At 42.8% G+C, this 23,833-nt stretch overlaps 1 protein-coding gene across 15 annotated transcripts in view; it reads right to left on the minus strand.

Moving 5' to 3' along the window:
• Positions 1-773: 773 nt before the first annotated feature.
• Positions 774-23,833, minus strand: part of RHOBTB1 (Rho related BTB domain containing 1) — a 142,334-nt gene continuing 119,274 nt past the window's right edge. For 6 of the 15 annotated variants that reach the window (XM_009214874.3, XM_009214869.3, XM_009214866.3 and 3 more), the window contains 4 exons: positions 20,867-21,017; positions 17,583-17,671; positions 14,809-14,914; positions 12,065-14,278 (listed from right to left, as the gene is read on the minus strand). In XM_009214874.3, coding sequence (XP_009213138.1) covers positions 14,109-14,278; positions 14,809-14,914; positions 17,583-17,671; positions 20,867-21,017 — 516 coding nt within the window. In that variant the 3' untranslated portion in view covers positions 12,065-14,108. Of the gene's footprint in view, positions 1,196-12,064; positions 14,279-14,808; positions 14,915-17,582; positions 17,672-20,866; positions 21,018-23,833 lie in introns of those variants that run through there. The other 9 variants (XM_021943434.2, XM_003903917.4, XM_021943432.2 and 6 more) reach the window with 3 other exon arrangements.

Consider the following 23,833-nt stretch of genomic DNA (forward strand, 5'->3'; position numbering starts at 1 on the left):
ACCCCAAACCTGACTCCAAGAGCTTCTACACCAACCGCATTGCTTCCTATTATTATTCAATGAGAAAGGGAAGACACTTTCAACCTCATTAGTCATTAATACTTTTTCTAGTTACGATTGCTAGATGTCTTAGTCTATTTTGTGTTGCTGTAAAAGAATACCTGAGGCTGGGTAATTTATAAAGAAGAGATGTTTACTTGGCTCATGGTTCTGCAGGCTGCACAAGAAATATAGCAAGCATAGCACCAGCAGCTGTATCTGGTGAGGTCCTGAGACTGCTCCCACTCATAGCAGAAAGTAAAGGGGAGCCAATGTGTGCAGAAATCACATGGCAGGAGAGGGAGCAAGAGAGAGGTGGGGGAGGAGTTAGGCTCTTTTTTTTTTTTTCTCTTGAGATGGAGTCTTGCACCGTTGCCCAGGCTGGAGTGCAGTGGCGCGATCTCAACTCACTGCAACCTCCACCTCCTGGGTTCACGCCATTCTCCTGCCTCAGCCTCCTGAGTAGCTGGGACTATAGGCACCCACCACCATGCCCAGCTAATTTTTTTTTTTTTTTTTTTGTATTTTTAGTAAGACACGGTTTCACCGTGTTAGCCAGGATGGTCTCAACGTCCTGACCTAGTGAGTCGCCCACCTCAGCCTCCCAAAGTGCTGAGATTACAGGCGTGAGCCACTGTGCCCGGCCAAGTCAGGCTCTTTTTAACAACCAGTTCTTGAAGGAACTAATAGTGAGAACTCACTTGTACCCTCCTACCCCCAGGGAGGGTATTATTCTATTCATTCTTTTCATGGGGGATCATCACCCCCATGATCCAAACACCTCCTGTTAGGTCTGCACCTCCAACACTGGGATCAAATTTGAATATGAAGTTTGAAGAGACAATAATCCAAACTATAGCACTGGATAACACAACACTCCAACATTTAGTGGCATAAAACAATCATTTTATTATTCTCATGGATTCTGTTAGTCAGAAATTTGGAGAAGATATAGCAGTACCAGCTTGTTTCTACTTCATAATGTTTGCAGGTGCCCATACTCACATATTTGGTGACTGATGCTGGCTTTTGGCTGAGACTTCAGTGAGACTATTGACTAGAAGAACACTGACACTGGATCTTTCTGTGTGGTCTCTCCGCCTGGGCTCATTTGGGCTTTCCTGGAGAATGGCAGCTAGATTCTGAGAGTGGGTCCCTGGAGAAGAAAGTGGAAGCACATGACATAACTTTGATCTAGCCTTGGGAGTCACGTGATGTCACTTTTATCATATTCTATTGCTTGAGTTAGTAAAAAAGATCCACCCAGGTTCAAAAGGAAGGGCCACAGACTCTGTAACTCAAAGGGAGGAGTGTCAAGGTCACCTAGTAAGAAGAATATGTGCAATGGGAGATATTGTTGCCACCACCTGCCAAAACACCTTACAGTGAAAGAGTCTGATGGTTTTCCAGAGCTTGCTTTTTACTGGAGAAAGGATGAAAAGGAGATGGAGAGGCGATGAAGGATACTCTATGTCTTAAGGGAGAAGAAGAGTCCCCAGGGTGGTGTCAGGGCTCACAACAAGAAAGAACTCTGCCACTGCATGCTTTATTATTTGACATCTTCTTTCACCTGAAATGTGACTGCCAGAGCTGCTGCCTGGTCTTCCTTTCCTGGTTCTTGCATTAACCTATGCCCACTTAATCAGAAGAAACTTTGCCCTCCTCACCCAAGGTTTTGGTCATTAAGATGGTCACCTCTCCAGGTGGAGCACCCTCCTGATTTAGCAGCTTCAACAATTTGAAGATTATTGGCCCTAACCAACCCAGCTGATTTTCTATAATATCTCCCAGGTGGGAAACAACCACTCTAAAGGCCATGTTCTCTTATTATCCTCATATAAACTCTCTAGAGAGGGACTTTACTTCTTGAGATAGTGGTCCTTGGTTCAGTAAAAGTTCAGAAAATGAACATTTCTGGCCAGGCATGGTGGCTCATGCCAGTAATACCAGCACTTCGGGAGGCCAAGGTGGGTGGATTACCTGAGGTCAGGAGTTCGAGATCAGCCTGGCCAACATGGTGAAACCCTGTCTCTATAAAAATACAAAAATTAGCCAGGCATGGGGGCACATGCCTGTAATCCCAGCTACTCGGGAGGCTGAGACAGCAGAAACACTTGAACCCAGAGGCGGAGGTTGCAGTGAGCCGAGATCGTGCCACTGCACTCCAGCCTGGCCAACAGAGTGGGACTCTGTCTCAAAAAAAAAAAAAAGAATATTTCCTTGTAATCAACAACAACAGCAGCAGCAACAATATTATATTCAGTAAAGGAACCGGGGACCCTAAAGCCAACAAAAAATTCAGAAGGGATGGTGCCAGGATGTCCATAGACTTAACACATCCTGTGTGATTCTGTTGCACATTGAGATTGAGAACAACTAACTGTCTGATATGACTTGTCCTGACTACCTTCTTAAATATAACTGCCATTCTTCCTCTTGCTCATATTTGTCTCCAGGCCACAGGTCTTCTTGACCAGCCTTTAATATACTAAGTCGGGTCTTGTCCTCTGGTCTTTGCACCTACTCTTCCCTTGGCCTCCAGATGCCATTTTCCTAGTTGCTTGTTGGACTCACTTCTTCACTTAATTCGTGTGGTGAGACTTATGCAGGTGTTCTAGTCAACAGCCCTGCTGAAGTCTCAGCCAAGAGCCAGCATTTAACCACCGAATATGCAAATGTAGACACTTCCAGATGATTCTGTCCCTCAGCTGCTGAGTCACCCTGGCCTTCAAGTCTGAGCTGAGGCTACAAATATTGTGGAGCACAGACCAACTATAGCCAGTGTGTCTTCTCTGAATTCTCTTAATTCAGGTCTATACTCAAATAATACCTCCTTGGAGAGAGTATCTCTGATTACCTTTGTTCAAAAATGATATTCTTAATCATCTTCTAGCCTCTTCTTTTTTTCCCTTTCTAGCACTTACCTGATAAAAATACATACTTGTTTGTTAGTTTTTGTTGCATGCCTCCCACAAAGGAATGTAAACTCCATAATGATAGGGACATTGGTGCCTGGAAAAGCGCCCAACACAGATTAGACAGGTATCAGTGCAATAAATATCTGTGAATGAATAAACACTTGATAATTATGCCACTAGTTCCTTTTCCTAGAGTCATATCAGATGCTATTGTACAATCTCCACCCTCTTTGCCTTTAAACTTGGCCTCGGATTGTGCCTCAGAATCCCTCACAACACAATCATGCATTACTGATCTGGGTCAGTAGATGAGATGAAATCAATTTTCCATACCTGGTCTATAGCATTAATTTTGGTATGTTCATTTATTGTTTTATTGTTATTTGGATGTGTGCAATCAGATGCTAGTTGCTCTCTGGGGCCAAAAACAGAGTCTCATACTATATTTGGCATATAGAAGTTCAAAAAGTCCTAGATGAATTGAAATGATTTGTGATAATTTTCAGATCAAGCCTTTGGCAAGGCAGGAGGAAGGCTGAATCAAGATATGATCACCAGGCTTCCCAAGATAAGAGGTGGATAATTGGCACCACACTGGTGGAAGCAGTTTCCAGAACTGACGGAACCGAAGTTATCTCCCTAAAAAATAGGGTGGAGATGAGAAAATCAGTTGGGAAGGCAGAGATTTTAGGTTATAGGATGTTCAATTTGAACCTCAGTACGATTTGGAAATTGTTTTCTGTTTATCCTACCACAAAACGTCTAGAACTTCATTTGCATCATCTGTTTGCGTATGTTGTGATATTGGTCAAATGGAATTTCTCCAGGGCCAGGGCCAGGTCCAGGTGCTTGGGGTGAGGGAGAGGGTGGGGAGGGGAAAGTGACAGCTGTAATGTATTCTCCAGACTTGAAGATCAATGAGCCTGTGTTATTAGGTGGTTTGTTTTAGGAGAAATGAGATCTGAAATTATCTTTAACCTGGCAGGCTTTCACTTCCTGGTTAGATTTCAATGGAATCTACCTCTTAATATTTTCATGGCTGTCATCTGAAGGCCTTGCTCATGCTGAGTGTTTTTAAGACAGGAGAGAGATCCTAATTGGTTGCGATTGCAATCATTTCTCCTTTGGAACATGCCTAGTCGAGAAGAACATCCCTATTGAAACTGAGAGAGAAATGTCATTTTTGGAAAGAACTAGTTTAAACAAAGATTACTATTACCTATAGAAACATCATTCACCTGTATTAACAATGTATCCATCACTCACCCAAACTGTGAAAGAACGTAGGTACCCACTAAAATGAGTTCAAATGTTTACTCTCCCTCCCCTCCCCCAGCAAGTTGCCAAGATCTAATGGTCAATAAAAACATTTTATTCCCAATATAATTGCATGAATAAGACCAGAAATATGATCCAAGGAAAGATGTTGCCTTTTCTTGCTGCAGCTGACAGGGTTGCTTAGAATTTGGGCAGTTGGAGCTGGGGAAAAGCTTTGTTAGTTTATTAAAATGAGGAGTCAGGTCTGGATTCTAGTACCTGGGCTCTAAGCAATGACTTCCTTCAAGCTTCCTTCCTTCCTTCCTACCTTCCTTCCTTCTTTCCTTCCTTCCTTCCTTCTTTCCTTTCTTCCTTCCTTCCTTCTTTCCTTTCTTCCTTCCTTCCTTCCTCTCTTTCTTCTCATAACTCCTTCCTTCCTTTCTTCTTTCCTTTCTTCCTTCCTTCCTCTCTTTCTTCTCACAATTCCTTCCTTCCTTCCTTCCCTCCTTCCTCTCTTCTGTCTCTCTTTCTTTCTTTCTTTCTTTCTTTCTTTCTTTCTTTCTTTCTTTCTTTCTTTCTTTCTTTCTTTCTTTCTTTCTTTCTCTCTCTCTCTCTCTCTCTCTCTCTCTTTCTTTCTTTCTTCTTTCTCTCTCTCTCTCTCTCTTTCTTTCTTCTCTTTTCTTTTTTCGAGAAGGAGTCTCACCCTCTCACCCAGGCTGGACTGCAGTGACATGATCTTGGCTCACTGCAACTTTCACCCCCTGGGTACAAGTGATTCTCCCACATCAGCCTCCCTAGTAGCTGAGACTACAGGTGCCTGACACTATGCCCAGCAAATTTTTGTATTTTTAGTAGAGATGGGGTTTCACCATGTTGGCCAGGCTGGTCTCAAACTTCTGACCTCAGGTGATCCATCTACTTTAGCCTTCCAAAGTGCTGGGATTATAGGTGTGAGCCACCGCACTCAGCCTTTTAGACAGAAAGGGCTCTCTCTCTCTCCTTTTCTTTCTCTTTTCTTTCTTTTTTTTTCTTTCCTCTTTCTCCCTTATTTTCTCTTTCCTTCTTTCTTTTTTCTTTCTTTTCTTTCTTTCCTATTTCTCTCTCCTTCTCCTTCTTTCCTTCTCTCCTCTCCTCTCTTCCTTCTTTTCCTTCCTTCCCTTCCTTCCTTTCTTCTTTTCCTTCCGTCCTTCCTTCCTTCCCTCCTTTCCTTCCTTCCTCCCTCCCTCCGTCCCTTCTTTCCCTCCCTCCTTTCCTTCCTTCCTTCCTTCCTTCCTTCCTTCCTTCCTTCCTTCCTTCCTTCTTCCTTCCTTCCTTCCTTCCTCTCTCCCTCCCTCTTTCTTTTTTTCTTTCTTCTTTTGTCATATGGTAGGTGAAATAAAAATCAGGCAGAAAAACCCATGGAAATCAGGCTGTTGGTGTTATTTGGCCTGAAGTTTAAAAGTCTGCCTCTCAGTTTTAGTTTTTGATTCATTACTCATGGACTGATGATTCTAGGAGATTGATGATGGGGTGGGTGGAGAACTGAGTACCATCCTGGCCTTTTTGAAAACTTTGCACCTTAGATCTCTCAAAACCACTGTGTTGCAGAAATTCGTTTAGGTTCAAGTAAATCATGAAATTTGTTTTGCACAATTTAGAGAAAATTTAATGAGGCCCTTTCAAATAAGCGTTATGTATATTTGGGGGCAGTACAAATGATTATGTTTTAGGTTCTATAACTCTGAGACATTAATTACAATGAATTTATTTTTTGATCTTTAAATTGATTTTTTTGTTGTTGTTTTTTACCCAGCGGCAACAGAGGATGCATTTTTTTTCATCCATATTTATTTTTTGTGTGCTGATAGTGCACAAAACTTCCATCAGTGTGTCCCATCAAATAGCCTAGGTTGTTCTCAGATTTTCAAAATAGTGGTTAGTGCACAGATCAATCTGAGCTCTTCCGTGGTGTCCTCACATCCCCCCTTTTTTTTTTCCTGGGATGGAGTCTCGCCCTGTTGCCCAGGCTAGAGTGCAGTGACATAATCTCGGCTCACTGCAACCTTTGCCTGCCGGGTTCAAGTGATTCTCCTGCCTCAGCCTCCCGAGTAGCTGGGACTACAGGTGCCTGCCACCATGCCTGGCTAATTTTTGTAATTTTGGTAGAGGTGGAGTTTCACAGTGTTGGCTAGGCTGGTCTCGAACTCCTGACCTCAGGTGATCCGCCCACCTCGGCCTCCCAAAGTGCTGGGACTACAGGCGTGATCCACTGGCTGGCCCCTTGCATCCTTTTTAACTTGTCTGGGTGCCCCTCCCCAGCTTCTGTGTTCTTCGGTTTGCGTTTCAGAGTCCATATTGGAGACTCCCATTGCAGGACTCCTCCTACACTGCTGCAGCTACTTTCCCTGCCTCCGGCTTGAAATGCGGGAGTTTCCATTATCCGCTCCCCCTCCGCTGCCTGAGCACTTAGCCTTCGACCACTAGTGCGGGAATATAAAAGCCCCTTCTGTGGCGTAGTCTATACTCCCGAGCACCGCTTGAGACCAGATTGAATGGGGCTTCCTGGCGTGGCTTTTCACCCTTTCCAGTCTCCCCCTTCCTTACTGCTCTCATGGAAGGGCATTTCCTAAGTAAACCACTTGCCTGGGAATCTTCACCTCAGGCTCTGCTTCTGGGGACCTCACTATCCTCTCCATAAGGTGTGGTTGTGGGAACTAAATGAGACAAATGCAAACAAGGCACTCATCACAACGCGTGGCCATAACATAGACTCAGAAATGTTATGATGATGATGATGAGTCTCGCATCACTTTTTTGGACTCTGGTAGAGTGGTGCCAAGACTTACACCTTTGATCCCTCTGGTTGGCCATGGAAATATTTGAATAAAACGGAAACATTTGAATAAAACTGAAAGAGCATATAAAAGTGCATCTTAACATGCCCGAGACCTTGCATCTGGGGTAACTATGCAAACATAAGCAGAAAAGAGCAAAAGCAACCAGCGGAACAGCATTTGCTGAAAAGACAGTTCACATTAATTCTTCTTTTCTTTTTTTTTTTTAGATTGTTAAGCCCATTTCTCTAAGAGTTAAAAATTTCAGATGACTACTTATTTTATTATTTATTTATTTATTTATTTTTTGAGACAGAGTCTCACTCTGTTGCCCTGGCTGGGGTGCTGTAGTGTGATCTCGGCTCACTGCAACCTCCGCCTCCGAGGTTCAAGTGATTCTCCTGCCTCAGTCTCCTGAGTAGCTAGGATTACAGGTGCCTGCCACCATGCCTGGCCAATTTTTGTATTTTTGGTAGACATGGGTTTTCGCCATGTTGGCCAAGCTGGTCTTGAACTCCTGGCCTCAAGTGATCTGCCTGCCTCGGCCTCCCAAAGTGCTGGGATTACAGGCTTCAGCCACTGTGCCTGGCTTGACTACTCATTTAAAAAGAACTCTCAGGTATATAAAGTGAAGTGGTATCCTGGTGACAGTGGTAAAGGGGTCCAAACCTGATAATGGGAGAGGGGCTGAGAGAGAAAACACAGTGATTTCAGCACTCTCCATCTAATTAGGTGGTGTGCTCTGTGGGGGGGGGGGGGGGGGGGGGGGGGGGGGGGGGGGGACAGGAAACTAGGAGATAGGGAAGTTTTATGTCCAAGAAATAATTTATCCAGGACTTCCAAGGCAGTTTCAACAATCTCCAAAATTTGTACTGGAAGCTTACTTTTCTTCAGATTTCACATGTGAAATGAAATTAGAAGACATCCTTCAACACATGCACAAGCTCACTAGGGAATTTTCCCTCCGGCTTTATTAAGGTATAATTGACAAATAAAATTGTACATATTTATAGTGTGTAACGTGATGCTTTGCTATCTGAATACACTGTGACATGATTAAATCAAGCTAGGGAAGTTTTTTAAATGCAGAAAAACAGGCATCTTAGTATTTAGGGAGCTCTTAAGAAGTCATCTTGGCCTCTTGCCTTTCACGAGGGTCAGATGATACAAAAGGCCAAGGCCATTTGGGATGGAATAACTCGTTGTAATAGGTAATAACTTTCACAATCAGGGAAGCCTCTTGAAGCCTCTCAGGTGGCAGGAAGCTAAACCTAGTTTCTCTTCTTGCTGGTCAGAGGAACCAGTCTCCGGGCTGGCTCATAGCCTTTCAGATTCTTTGCATGTTGTCTTAGTGCTAAGGTAGGGAAGGATTTTGGTCATTGAGTTCAGTGTTCCCTTCCCACACATGCCTGTCACTTTGGGAGGCTTTGATTCAGTACATCTGGAGTGGGACCTGGAATTCATTTTTATTTTTTCTGAGACATAGTCTCTCTCTGTCACCCAGGCTGGAGTGCAGTGGTGCTATCTTGGCTTACTGCAACCTCTGCCTCCCGGGTTCAAGCAATTTTCCTGCGTCAGCCTCCTGAGTAGCTGGGATTACAGGTGTGCACCACCACACCTGGTTAATTTTTGTAGTTTTAGTAGAGACAGGGTTTCGCCATGTTGGCCAGGCTGGTCTCAAACTCCTGACCTCAAGTGATCTGACTGCCTTGGTCTCCCAAAGTGCTGGGATTGTGGGAGTGAGCCACCATGCCCAGCCTGTAATTCATTTTTAGATCTGGACCCCAGGGCATGTACGAGAAGGCTCACTGTAGGGCCAAGGAATGGGAATTGGCTAGTGGTTCTATCACCAGTTGAATGGAGGAATCACATGGGATAGATGCCGCCTATGGGAGGCTAGGCAGCCCCGGGGAGCCATGGACTAGATGCACACATTGTAAAATGGCTAGATTTCCAGAACAGTGTGGAGTCAGAAAAGTAGATAGAAGGAAATTTGCTATGTAACACCATTTGTGTAACAATTATGCACATGAAACAACACTGTGTATAAAGAAACCCACATGTTTAAAGACATACATTGAACAGAAGATGAGAGTGGGTATTTTGGAAGAAAGAGAAAATATAAAAAGAGAGGGCCTTGTGTTGACTGAGGATGACAATGTGACAAGCACTGAGAAGCATGGCTAACTAGACTTTTTGCATCCAACCCTCAAGAAAAGAAGGAAAAAAATGATTGGGAGAGTGAAGACGAATTGCTCCTGAGTCAATCAGTGGTTCAGCCAAGCTCAGCCCTGAGGTGGGCTGGCTTTACTTAATAGAGAACGTGGAGGCCCTAGTGAGGGCAAATGTTCTCTTAGAAAGGGTCACCCTTTCTTCTTTTCTCCCACCACCCACCTTTCCGTCCAGCCCATTATTATTAATAATAATTATTATTTACCTTATCACAGCTCTTATTTTCTAATTGTTAAACCACTGTCATGAAGCACTAAGCAGCAACGTCAGCATTTGGTTGAAGAGACTGGCAGGAAAAGACCACACTGCTCTGTTCTGCAACATGCATGATTGTCTTCTCTCTTGGATTTTTGACCTTGGTTTTGGCCTTGAAAACCAAGGTCAAAAATGCTGAGCACGCAGGTTCCATTTCATCTGTTTTTCGCTTCCATTCACTAAGTACTTACTATGTCCAAGATATTTGGCATATGGCTGCCTTACCTAAATCATCTCATTTAACTTGTACTGAAAACTCAGTGATATCTGTTCCCATTCTCTAGATGACTAAAGGTTAGAGAAGTTGTGTATCTTTTCACATGACAGTTGAACTTAACCTTCCAGGGGAGTATCACCCCAATTGGGACTACCATGAATCATCAAATCAAAGGAGATATATATATATATATATATATATTTTTTTTTTTTTTTTTTTTACCATATTGGAAGGGAATTTTAAGAATAGTCAGACTTTGGTTGGCATCCAAGTGGAAAGAAATGAATCAATTCTGTCCTCACTGATTGCCTGTAACATCTAACCATTCTTGTATTTGGGATTGAGAACATATTCAAAGAACTTAAATATTCCTTCGAAGCATGGGGCCACATTTAGGTAACACCCATTTCATCTATGTTCTGTTGGAAATCCATGTCACTGTGGAAACTGAACGACAGAAGAGGCAGGTCGCTTCACGTTTGCTACTGTTGTTGATAATGCTTTCATGTCTGTGGATATCAACTGCATGATTGCTTGGTTTCCACCCAAGAGTTACCTGTTCATAAATTACTTTCATATTTCATAGGCTACAGTCTGTAAATATCTAACTGATGAGCACCTGTGTATCAGCCCAGTAAGAAACTATGCATATAAATGGCTCAAGTAAAAATATCCAATTTAGAAGCACTGTCAGCACAGGGGAGAATTTTCTAATGCAGTCAAGGGGTATAGCATTACTTCTACAGAAATGTAGCTTTTAAAGAAGGTCACTAGTATTGCCACCCCAGTGTCTTCACTTCTAAGTCTAAACCTTTCATGATGCATATATCACCTGCTTCCTAATTGGAAATTCAAGAAAGCATAAAATAAATTACGTCGAGGGATATGCAGTAATCTCTCGACTTAATTTAGCACTTTGAAATAAATAATATATCCGTGACTCACAGTGTTGAATTCAATTCTGTGTCTTTCCTCAGTGGTCCTTTCCCTCCCTCCCTTCCTTCTTTTTTTTCTTTTTTTTTTTAAATTGCCCTTTTCTTCATTATGCTGCTTCTGGTTACACACACATACACGTACAACACAAATGCATTCTCCCTGGCTAACTTTTACCTTTATGACTTTATGCAACAGTCACATTCTTCTAGAAAAGAGAAATTATTGCTATTTGCCCTCCAGGATCCAACTAGGAGATCTCTGTCTGTCTATCATCTATCTATCTATCTCTGTGCCAATTAAAAAAAATATCCAATTCATGAAAAGGGCTGGCAAATCTTCAGCTTGCAGATAAGCATTCATTCAGAAGTGTTGAACTCATAAAACTGTTTCCAAACTCAAGATTCACTTTGTTTTTTTCCTCTGACTAGTAGTATTTCTTCTGCCTAGCCAGTGTCATAGTGATGAAAAACGGAATTTTGACAACTAATATACCATACATTGGAAGCAAGCATGAAAAAACCTCTTAGAAACATTGGACTTTTTGCTTCTGAGTGTCCATAATGAAAATATTGGAGTTCCATCTAGACCAGCAGTGTCTGTGGTTCTCAAAATGCCAGTATAGGAAACTTTGCTGAAGTTACATAAAAGAAAAAGAATGCCAACACAAGGTGCTGACATCCCTGATGATTTGCCAGACATTACTCCCAGAAACTTAGACCAAGACTTTCTACAGGGAAGAAGAAACTGGTATGCTTTATGTAATAGGTGCCACGACTGGGACCACCCACCTCTGAAAGGTAGAAAGGTGTTGGGAATCTCATTGTCTTCTTTTCACAGCTATTTCTTACAGTGGTCAGCACCTTCCCATAGAGTTATAGGTAGCCTGTCACTCAGAAAAGCCCCGCAGTGAAATCTCACTGGAGACTTTCTTCCCTCTGAGCTTGGGTAAATTATTACCTAGAAGTCCAGAAATTGTCCAGACATTTTCACAAAGGCTTTCTCAGACCTGCTTTTCAAGAAACTTTTCCTGAACTCAGCAACTCAGACCTATCACTTAACTGCTGGCGGAAACTATCTAAACCCAGATTATACTAAGTCCTTTAGGATAGTTGTAGTTTCTCCCCCTGCCCCCTACCCGGCCCCAGGCAGCACTATGTCTAGTGACAAACTGTGTTAGCCAAGAACAAAGCGCCAGGCACATCATTTACATTATGACACTGGAATCTCTGCTGACACCACCAAATACAAAAATGACAAGTCATTCAAGCTGCTTTGTTACTGGAGCATGCACAAGCTCCCATGACCCAGCACCCTCAACGTTTTGATTGATGGTTTAAAAAAAGCTGTTAAATTACACACACAATATGATGTCTGTCCTTAAAACAAAACTGGAGGCATTTTATAGCTAAACAATTTTATTGGCTTTTTGTGAAATAAAAAACACACAAGAAACCACCATGGTTAAAGGCCATAATCAGCATCAACCAAATGAACCAGCCACTTGGTTACAGCAGCTGATAACAACACTAGTGGATATTATTGCTTATACCCCAAGTTCATTTATACATCCATTACATTTTGGCAAGATTACAATCAAATGGGAGCTTTGGTTGTAAAAATTCAACTATGATTACTCATTGAAAACTCAACTTCTACCATTTTATGATGGGATACATGTCAATTCTTCTGCATCTTGACATTTATCCTCTCCTGTCTCCTTTCTCCTTCCATTAATAAGATGTACAAGCCTATTGAAAAAAATTAAGGTGGATGCATTTGTAACTATCCTTCCTCTGCTGCCTCCTCTTTTGTCATGACAAGGTGCTGCATTTCTGGGCCTCTCCCAAGATCTTCTATCTGGTGTGTTTCCACTGCCAGTAATAAATGCCCATCTGTAATCTAGATAGATTTGCAAATGCATATGGCTGTCAATATTGGGGTTTGGACTTAACTGTCTCATTTCCATCTTCTGAAAAGCTAGAAGAAAAAATAAAAATAAAAACAAAATCAACAGCCCTTGGCATTGGTAACTTGACCTCCCAACAGAATGAGCCCCATCCCCTGCCACATAACATCCCATGGCAGGTGTGGAGCTGTGGCCTCGAAATGCTCTCTGTGTGTGTATGTGTGCTGTAACATTTTACTTTGCAGAGAAGCAATGACTGACTGCCTCACAAAAGCTCCCCTGCTCTCACACTTTCTAGTTTAACACTGAAAACTCAGAATGAGAAAGAGTCAGAACTAACTCACAATAGCACCATTTCCTAGACTCTTGGAATGAGATTCCTTTCCGTGTAGGAGAACGCAGGCGCCCAGCCTCCAGCTGTGTGCTTTCACAGGCTCCCAATGCATTTCAGCAGAAGTGGGTGGTCTGCCTTAGCCTACTTCTGCAGAAACATGAATTTTCCCTGGGAAGAGTTAAAAATATGGGTCTTACAAAGTGAAGTTGGCCACAGGTGAGAAGCCTGAGGAAGCCTGTTTCTGGTGGTGAGATGTGACAAGCCTGTAGATGGCAGGAGGGAGTCCAGGGATCTTTTCCCTTGCCCATCTCAATTCAAGTCAGTGAAGAATCTGCATGCAGAAGCATGGCAAGTTCAAGGAATACTGAGAGACGTAAACCCTAATACAGCAATCGGAACACCAGCGCACTAATGGTATCTTACGTATTCAGGTCCACCAGTGAGTTTGCCCTGGATAATGCTGGGATTTAATAAGCCCTTCTAATGATTATAAAGATTATCCTCTTGCAACTAGACATTGGAAACAACAGAATATTTGATATCACTATATTTTACATGGCACATATAACCATATAATTACCAGCACTTAACACGGCAAATATTGTAAATACACATTCTTGGAGTTGACTTTGTAATTACACCGATGTTATTCAACAGAACAAAGATTAAACACTCTCTAATTTGCACTTTGGGGGATTTCAGTCCCCTCCTTCCCTTCACAACAAAAGGATAACCCTCTAATTACGTAATAATGCTTGGTGGTCATGTGGGCAAAGAGAATCACAGGGTGACTTCATAGTCAATTGTGGCCTGTAAAATAAAGTAATACACAGTATTTTCATTTCAACAAAATACAAGAGACCATATAAAAATATTTTCCAATTTGGAATCAGAAACATGAAAGCTGGATTTTTTTTCTTTGTATAAAAAGAAACAAAATAACAGACTAAAGTTTATTAAGCCTCCTAACAAAAAAAATATACATATCAGTTTAAGGAATGCAGTGAGAGTCAGCTTCCCTTTTTGTCCAGGCTCATTGATGGTGAGCTTGTGCTTTGATCCTAACAAAGATAAATGCACAAAAGTGGAGGAAGGTCAGTGTCTGAAACCTGAACTATGTCGTATCTCTAATAAGACGAATTTTACAGTAGTGCTTTGAAAAGTGGTGGATCAGATTACCGATTTTTTTTTCTCTTCCTCTTCAGGCCACTGCTGGAGATGAATTCCAGAAGCACCACTTTCGTCTCGAGTGATGCTTATTTAGTGCAATATCTTCCTTCTCTCGTTCCCTTTTCACACGCTGGTAGTGATCTTCTTCCTTCAGGTACCACACGGGGGGCCAGCGGTGCCGCTCGAAGTATTCCTGGTTGTCTGGTGAAGGAAAGAATCAGACCATAAGACCTGCAGCTCATTGACGCTTTTTACGTGCTAGGCCTTGAGCTTAAAGCTTCTCGAATATTCTCTCAAAAACGTGATGTGGCAGGGACTGTGATTAGGGTCATTTGCAAAAAGTGACACTGTTTTGAGAGGAAGAATCTCTTGCCTGTAGTCATGCGGCTGGGCACAGAGAACCTGAACCCAGGACCACCTGATTTGAGAGTCTAAGCCTGCTCCTAAGCTTGCCTCCCTAAACAAGGGGAAGCCCACCACCTCTGCGCTCTCTGCAACAGGGCACCATGGACTCCAGCCCAGCCAACTCCCCTCAGCATCAAGTTCTTCCAAGAGAATTCCCAGCCTTCTATTCTTTATGTCATCTCACATGAATATGTGACCACCAGCTAGTCTCAAGGAATTATCCGTGAGCTGCCTGCTGACTGTGTTCCTTTCCAGGGACATAGAAGGTAAAAGCTTCCATGAGAGGTGAGGAGAGCTGGATGAATGGGGGCTTCGTACAGTCTCACCTGCAGATTTTGATTTGATTTCCTTGCGGAACTTGGAGCATACACTGTTGTAGTTGGTGCAGATGTGGTGCAAACACCAGGCGGCCAACTGGTGGGCATTGTGAAACTGCAGAAAAGTGAGCAAAAGGAGGGTAAGACTCTATTTTCTAAAAAGGGGCTACAAAGAAATTGGGGAAGCCATCGTAAGGGTGAAAATAAATGAAGGGCTTATATAACTAATTTGGTAAACCTCTTGTTTTGACCTCAATGTTTTGACTTTGGCCATGGCTCTGATGCCAGCCAATGTAGTGCTGGGCACACCCCTCCCTTTCCCACTGTCCTAGGTGCACCAAAAATAATTGCTGTATCAAATCACGAGCTTAAAGTATGCCTCGCCCTCTCACCCTCCCCTGCCACCTGGCCCTCTAGTGCTAAGCAACCGTGGCCTCTGGAAGACATCAGCCCACAGCAGAAAGCAGCGATGTCATCTCTGTTTAAGGAAGCCTCGGCAATGGAATACTTCGTGTCGCATGTCAGGGCTCAGCTTGCTGGGGCCAAGATCCGAAAGAGGAGACTGCAGAATGTGTGACTGTCCTATACCTGTCCTTTGGTTACATAAGAAGAGCAGGCAGTATGGGCAGGGTGGAGAGATCCAGATACTTCACCCTTCCTTTCTAAGCAATGCTCAGGAATGTGGCAACGAGGTAGCTCTGATTGAAAAATATGAGATGCTCAAAAATCGACTGTCAACTCCCCCATTCCCTCTCCAGACCTGGCGGGCCTGCCGTGATCCCTCACTCTTTCCGTCTGTGCCCTTCTCTGACACCCCTTCTGTTGTCTGTCGCTCTTGATGTTTCTTTGGTCGGGTGGAACCTTAGAACCTACAGCACGCTTCCTCTGCGGCCCTGTATCTCCACTGTGAGGCCAAAAGCCAGAGATCTCAGAAACCCACTCGAGAGACTCACTGAAAATCACAACCCAAACATCAGAGACAGTTTTAGCTGGTGCTTCCAACTTCTCTTGCTGTTAGATTTCTCTCTGAAAACAAGACTAGGGCAGTGTTCCGCCGGGTGGGCTTGTTCCAGCTTGAAAGAGCCAATTGTGTGCATTTCTTCCCTACTTTGAGTTTAGTGACTTCATATGTTATAATCAGCCATGATGGGAGTATTTATATAATAGAAATTGGCAAATGTAACAGATTAGGGTCCCACTTGCCCCCAAGCTGACTGTTAAACACTTACCAGTACATCACTGGGTTAGGGTCTAATGGACGAGCTAAGACATGAGAGAATCCATCCTAAGCTCGTCCTGCCAAGGCTTGTCAGGGTTTAGCAATAATCATATTATTTCCTTGTAGTGGGTATGTGTGGGGGTAAGGTGGGAACACAGTGCAACAAACAGACACAGACACAACTGCAAATCATTCCCTCAAGTGAGTGGTCCCGATATGAAATTCCGGATCATTACATTTTTCTCTAGGAGGAATACTTGCTGGAGCGAGTACAAGTTATAAACCATCCCCCAGAACTGTTTCAAAAGACCCCAAATTCCAAGTGTGGACAACCAGTTCTGATGGGGCTTGCTGATTCGATTGCATTCGATGTCTACTCTCAGTTTCACTGTAATCCCTAATTGGATTTTAATAATTTGTATTTGTGTCTGTTTCCTTTACTTGCCTATGATTGCCCTGGGGCAGAGGATCTACCATTTATATGTACACGTCCTTTGCCTAGGGCAGTGCCTGGTATCTGGGGAGAAAAACAACAAATATTTGCTGAATGCTAAGTCAAAATGAATTGGTCGCTGTAAAGTTCAATTCCGCCTTTTCCCCCTTTTGCACCTGAGTCATCTCCTTTGGCCACAGTAGGAAGGGCCTGAGCAGCACCTGCTAGATGCCACCTCCTCTCCCTAAAACCACCTCCTTTCCCTTGATTGAGAAATATTGATTTAAATGGACTGACCTAAGACTTAGTAAGCCATTGTCTTAACGGAAATAGGGAGCACAGGAAGCCAAACCCAACAGGCTGAAGAAAAGACGGAGGCATTTATTCTTAGTTCCCTCAGAGTGTAAATTCATTGTTAATCAGCCTATGCCAGGGACTAGAAAATTCTGCAGATGTGCCTGGCATTCTAAGAGGGCTTACACTCTTCAGTGCTCGCTCTTGAACATTCTCTCCCACTTGATTCTCAAAATAATCTGTAAGGTTGGTAGGATGCAAACTGTCATCCCATTTCCTGTGGATGAGGAAAGTGAGGCAGAGTTTAGCTTGTGCTTTGAGGAAGTTACTCCATGGTGAAGCTGAAGCTGAATCTTGGACCTTCTCTGGAAGAAGAGGGCAAGTCTGTATTGGGATGATGTTATTACAATCTGAATATTAGCAACTACTGACTTTAGAAAACTCCAGGACAGCTGTAGTGAGATGTTCATTAACAGAGGGTCATTACAGGGCTTCACGGAACTCTAGAAACTGTCTGTGCTTGGCCAAATACATGGCCAAGAATTCAAAGAAGGAGGAGAGACAAAACCTCCCCCAAGTGGTTCTCCCACATGTGAAGCTGGTGCCTTAGGCGACAATGGGACTGGTGTGGGGACCGTGTTGTTTATTCAAATGAAGCCCAGCAGGCTGAATGGTACATGAAAGGTAAAACTCTCAGATCTTCTTAGTGTTCACAGGGGGCCTCTGTGACTCAGTGGTGACATCTTTATTTAGACAGATGCAACAATGGAATGTTTTATCAGCATTAAATGAACTGATTGAACACACTTAAAAGGTGAAGAGTAAACTGATACAAACCTGAGCCAATTCCAAGTAAGAGAGCACTTCTCCGTCAATGCCCACGCCACTCATTGCGGCCTTGGTCAACTCCTGAACGGCATGCTGTTCTGGGGAAGAAAAACGGGGTCGGAGAATGTTAAACCACGCCCTGCAAGCCAGGAAGCTTGCCTGGAGGGTTGGTCTGGGAGCGCTTAAGAAGGGAGGAAATGTGGGACACAGCTCTGGGGAGCCATCTGAATTAAATCCAGAAGCTGCTCTGATGTGTGGTCTTTCACTACTTGGGGTTCTGGTGCCAGCCACTTCACCCACACCTCTGGGGACTCTTATTCATGGCTCTAAAATAGTCAGAATCCTCCAGACCTGCAATGTTCTGTGCAGGATGGTAACTCCTGGCCACACGAGACTATTTAAACTTAAATTATTTAAAATGAAATGAAATTAAAAGTTCAGCTCCTCCTTCACACTAGCCACAGTAAGTGCTCAACAGCCACATGTGGCCACCGTTTGGACCATCCAGATATGAAATGTTTCCATCACTGCAGAAGGTTCTACTGGATGGAGTGGCTCTAAACACTCTAGCACCTTCCTAGAGTCCTCTAGACTCTAGACACGCTCCTGTTTGACAGTTTCCCCACTCACACCACCACAATCCTTAATACCCCTGACAGTGAAGAGGTTGAATGACACAGGAATGAGTCTATTTGAGGAATTGAAAATGTGATTGCGTACGTCTGTCTCAACAGCTACAGATGGTGACGTACTGTTCAGCCTCTTGGATTCTAAAGACTGGGGAGATCCGCGGTCCGAAGTAACAAAAATGCAGTAGGGAGAGCCATTTCTGCTTGGGAGCTTGAGTCCAAGGCTTCCAAGCTGAATTTACATTGTGGCCTGAAGCTAAGACATCTCTTGCCTTTGTAAAGGCTGTTGCCTGCCTCTGAGACTGACGTGTGAGGGTACAGCCTTGGCTCAGCATTTCTAGGTCCTTGACATTGATGTCATCCGTAGCATTGCATTGGTTTTTGTAATCCAGCACATTGTCTAACTCATGCTTACTTTCTGCTCCAGCTCTGCATGCTTACTGGTCAGTATGCCTATATCTGGTCAATATAGTATCGGGAATGGAATGATTTCTTTGGCACAAACCTCCTCACCTGGATTGAACTATTTGGAACTAAACTGCCCAGAGAAGTCATCTGGGCTTTGTCGTTTTAAGTAACTGCAACATTTCCTGACATTTATTTAACACGGGCTCACAAAGCATCGTCACTAGAAACTGATTTTTAAACATTATTTAAACACCATTTAGAAACTGATTTTCTAAACACTCTACACTAGACACTACAAAGCAAATACTGTAAAGGATTAAAGGAATCATCTTGGGAAGCCGTATATTAAATAATCGTAACAGTAACAACAGCATTTAATAACTAAACTAATTGTTCATTGAAGTCTAGAGTTCACACAAAAAGCTTTATTTGGGTCAGTTAAAAAAAAAAAAAACTTTCATGGAGAAATCAATCCCATATTTTCATTGCCAGACTTAACATTTAAGCAAAAATGGTACTAGTCTGAGATTGATCACAAACCTTGTTGGGCAGATTTGGCTCCAAATTACTTTTGACAATTTCAAAAATAAAATAAAAATTTATCCTCAGGACTAATGTCATAAAACCTGTGGATAGTTAGATGGCTTGGAACCCATGGTTCTGAAGAAAGTAATTGCCCACTGAAGCCTCCCAGCGTCAGTATTTAAAAAAACTAGCGCCCTCTTTTGGATCTATTAGGTATATTGGTTAAAAACAGTTTTTAAAAATAAATCTAATACTGATGCCTCAACTCGCTTTTTCTATCCAACTGGGGAGGAAGTAGGACAAAGAGAGGACTTTGATCTCCAGGTGGTTGTGTGTAGTAGAAGCCTAGAGGACAGAGAAAATAATCTTTTTTTTTTTTCTTTTTTGAGACGGAGTTTCGCTCTCCTTGCCCAGGCTGGAGTGCAATGGCGCAATCTTGGCTCACCGCAACCTCTGCCTCCTGGTTTCAAGCGATTCTCCTGCCTCAGCCTCCCGAGTAGCTGGGATTACAGGCATGTGCCACCACGCGTGGCTAATTTTGTATTTTTTTTAGTAGAGACGGGGTTTCTCCATGTTGGTCAGGCTGGTCTCGAAATCCCGACCTCAGGTGATCCGCCCGCCTTGGCCTCCCAAAGTGCTGGGATACAGGCGTGAACCACCGTGCCCAGTCTATCCTTTATTTTTTCTAAAGACATTGCCAGAAAGTCAAGTGCAGATAGGACTGGTTGGTTTGTTCATACACTCATCTTCATTCATTCAATTGTTCAACAAATATTTATCGAAAGCTAATATGCTCAGGCACTCAGAAGAAAGGCCAGTGAACAAGACAGGCACTGTTTTCTGCTTTGATGGTTAATAGGAATCAACTAAACAGTGATAAACACCCAGCTTGTGACTTAACACCTCTGGTGTAAAGTGAATGAGGCTGAAGATCTGAATTCCAGCGACAGCCATTTAAGTGCATATATCCTATACAGACCTGCTTCAGCTTCCCAACTGAACAAATCTAGAAATGATACATAAGATTTTGTGAAGTTAAGCCAAGTTTCCCTTTTTTCTCTTTCTCCCAAAATGAACTTGACAATGTCAGAACATTTTCTAAAATAGCTTTAAGAAAACCACTTACATAATGCTTACTATGTGCCAGACGCTGTTCTAAGGACTTTATATTTTAACTCATTTAATCTTCAAAATAGCTCTATGGCTGAATAATATTAGCCCCATTTTAAAGAGCGAGAAAGCTGAGACACAGAGCGAAGGTTACAGGACAAAGTCACCTTGTCTGTAAATGGTGGAGTCAGGGTTTGATCTTAGGCAATCTGGCTCTGTCATCTGTTTTCCTAAACAGTGCATCTACCGCCTTCTTAAAGACTGTGTCTGTGCAGTTATTATGGAGATAATGTTGACAAAATAGTATTATTTCAAACTCTGAGGTGCACAAATGACTCAGCATGCCTAGAGCGTGTGCCTCAAGGGCAGGGGTCATGCATTACTCACCTTCATAGCTGTATCACCTAACAGGGTCCACCACAGAGTGGGTGCTTAAGGAGTATTTGTTGAATTGAATTGGGCTGTCTGATGCAATTTGATTAGTTCATATCATTCTACACAAGACAGTCCTATTTTGCATGATAAAAAATCAACTTTTATTCTCTGTAAACATATTTTTATTTAAATGTGATTTTGGATAAATATGACAGACACTGCATGGCCCTGAGTCATCAGCCTTACCTGCAAGTGCAACCAAGTGTGGCAGGCAAAATCTGTTTGCCAAGGCAATTAATTCCAGCGGGTCCAGATCCAAGTTAGGAGACAACTGCTTGGTATAGAGATAATCCAATACTGCTTGCATTGATATCTTGTTTATGTTCGGGAGATACACCTGAAATATTATACAAAAAGCTAAATTCTGCTGCAGAAAGCAGGGAGTGGGCACATTTTCAGGCTATGCTGCTTGTAAATATCCTGTGTGACTTGATATTGGCGAGTGTTGGACACCTGCTTTGAGGCTATGCATAGGAATCCTTCTGTATTTATGACTTTAAACATAATGGTTTGATTTGTAGATGACAAAAGAGTGGAGCTGCCTGACACAGCCTGATGTGGAATTTTTAAACGACTATTTGGACTTATAAATCAGACAAATGGGCTGGAAATGTATGATAACATTAGGGGCCCTCATGCCAAGCACCTTGTAATACTCTATTGTGGGGAAAGAAATCTCCTAGCAACACGACAGGTGTTGGGGGGAGCTGCAAACCACACTGTTGCTGACACGATGGAGCCTAGCTCTCCAAGACGTCAAAACAGAGGATGAGGCTGAGCAACCACCCTAGCTGCCACAGTGACCAGCTTGATTTCGACATTCTGTCAGTATATGCACAATATATTGCAATGTACTACATAACGTATACACTTCATTATTTTTTCCTACAACCACATGGATTCAGAACTACTGGAACATTATCAGTTATCAGTAGATTCAGAGAATCCAAAGGAGTCCTTGCTTAGGACTTCCAGGGGAGTATGACTGGGTACAGGTGAACTGTCCCCTGTAGGATTCCCACAGTCTCTTTCATGAGTGCCTGTAGTTGTCCATATAAATGCATGCTAGAGCTTGCTAGAGAGCCAGGCACTGCCTGGGAGGTGGAGAGCTGGAGAGGTAGGCATGGATTAATGGAGATGTACACTGTGTAGCAGCTAGTCTTTATTTTAGGTCTCTAACTCCCTGAGACAGGCCCTGGAGTAGTTCAAAACTGTACCACTTGGATTATTGGAATACCGACAATTACAAATATTAATCGTAATTGAAGGCATCCTATGAACCAGGCACTGCGCTAAGCTTTCCACACACATTATTTAATTGGACGCTTATATCTGCCCTAGAGAGTAGAGACTTACTTTTGCCATTCTACAGAAAAGGAAACGGAAGTTCAAGGAGGTTCATTTAAATCTTGTGTCCAAGGTCACAGAGCTAGGAAGTGGTGACTGGGATTTAAACCCAGGGAGTATGACGCGAAAGTTTATGTTCAGAATTGCTGTGCGGTGCTGGAAACGTTTAATGCCACAGAAGCACAGGTTTGAGTTACAACAATAAAGCATCATAATTTACTAATGGTTTGTAAGAATTCTACTTCAAAAGGATGAACAATTATGAACTTCTTTTTCTTTCTTTTTTATTTTATTCATTTTTTGAGACAGGGTCTAACTCTGTTGCCCAGCCTGGACAGCAGTGGCTTGATGATAGCCTGGGCCTGGGCTCAAGCTATCCTCCTACCTTCACCTCCCTAGTAGCTGGGACTACAGGCAGTACCACCATGCCCGGCTAATTTATTTTATTAATTTTTTTTTGTAGAGATGGCGGGCTTGCTATGTTGCCCAGGCTGGTCTCAAACTCCTGGCCTCAAGTTATCTTCCTGCCTTGGCTTCCCAAAGTGCTGGGATTACAGGCATGAGCCACTGTGTCTGGCCAGTTATGAACTTAATTCTCATACTTAATAAACCTCTATACAACATGTAAAGATATATATCTATATATTATATATGATTACATCTTTATAACATGGTTACATCTATATATTTTATATGATTGCACCTCTCCATACACATGCACGTGCACACACACACACAGGCACACACACATACTCAGGCACACACACACAGTCAGGCACACCCACACACTCAGGCACACACACACAGGCGCGCACACACACACACTCTCAGGCATATACACATAGTCAGGCACACACACTCAGACACACACACACAGTGTCAGGCACACACACACACTCAGGCACACACAGGCACAGAGCCAGACCTCTCTATACCTGTGGGTTCCACATCTGTGGATTCAACCAACTGTAGATTAAAAATATTTGAAAAAAAGGCATGACTGCCTCTGTTCTGAACATGTACAGACTTTTTTCTTGTCATTATTTCCTAAACAATACAGTATAACAACTACTTACACAGCATGTGCATTGTATTAGGTATTAGAAACACTCTACAGATAATTTAAAGTATAAAGGAGGACGTGCACAGATCTATGCAAATACATTGCCATTTTATATGAGGAACTTGAGCATTCATGGATTTTGGTGTCTGAGTGGGCGGGTCGGGGGATGGTCCTGGAACCAATCCCTCACAGATACTGAGGGATGACTGTGTGTGTGTGTGTGTGTGTGTGTGTCTGTGTGTGTGTGTGAGACAGAGAAAGAGAGAGAGAGATACAGTGAGAGAGAGAAAGAGTGTGTTATGTATGTATGTATAATGGCTCCACATTCTACAGGGTGCTTATGGCTTATGCATTCTGGCAGTGTGGCTCCAGAACTGTTCTAACCTATAGAAACCTTCTTTGTTATTCTCCTATGCAGCCATTAGCCACCTCAGAGAGGGAATATCCTTTCAGATAGGTAGACCTGTCCCTTAACATATCACAGGGAAGGTTTAGAAAAGTTCCTAGAAATATTAAGGAATTTATCCCCCACTTTCAGACATGGTTGGTGAAAACAACAATTATGATTCCATAAATGAGTTACATAAGTCATTACCATAAATGATTTGATAAGCATGATCATTTCAGGTTTCCAGCACAACCTCTACAACAAATAGAACTCAATGAGTTGAAACTATTACTGGGATTATTTTAAAATAAAGTAGCTGTTGGGCTTGCTAGATCATCTGCAATATACAGATGTT

The sequence above is a fragment of the Papio anubis genome, chromosome 11 (genome assembly GCF_008728515.1).
Source record: "Papio anubis isolate 15944 chromosome 11, Panubis1.0, whole genome shotgun sequence".
In the NCBI taxonomy this organism is placed as follows: domain Eukaryota; kingdom Metazoa; phylum Chordata; class Mammalia; order Primates; family Cercopithecidae; genus Papio; species Papio anubis.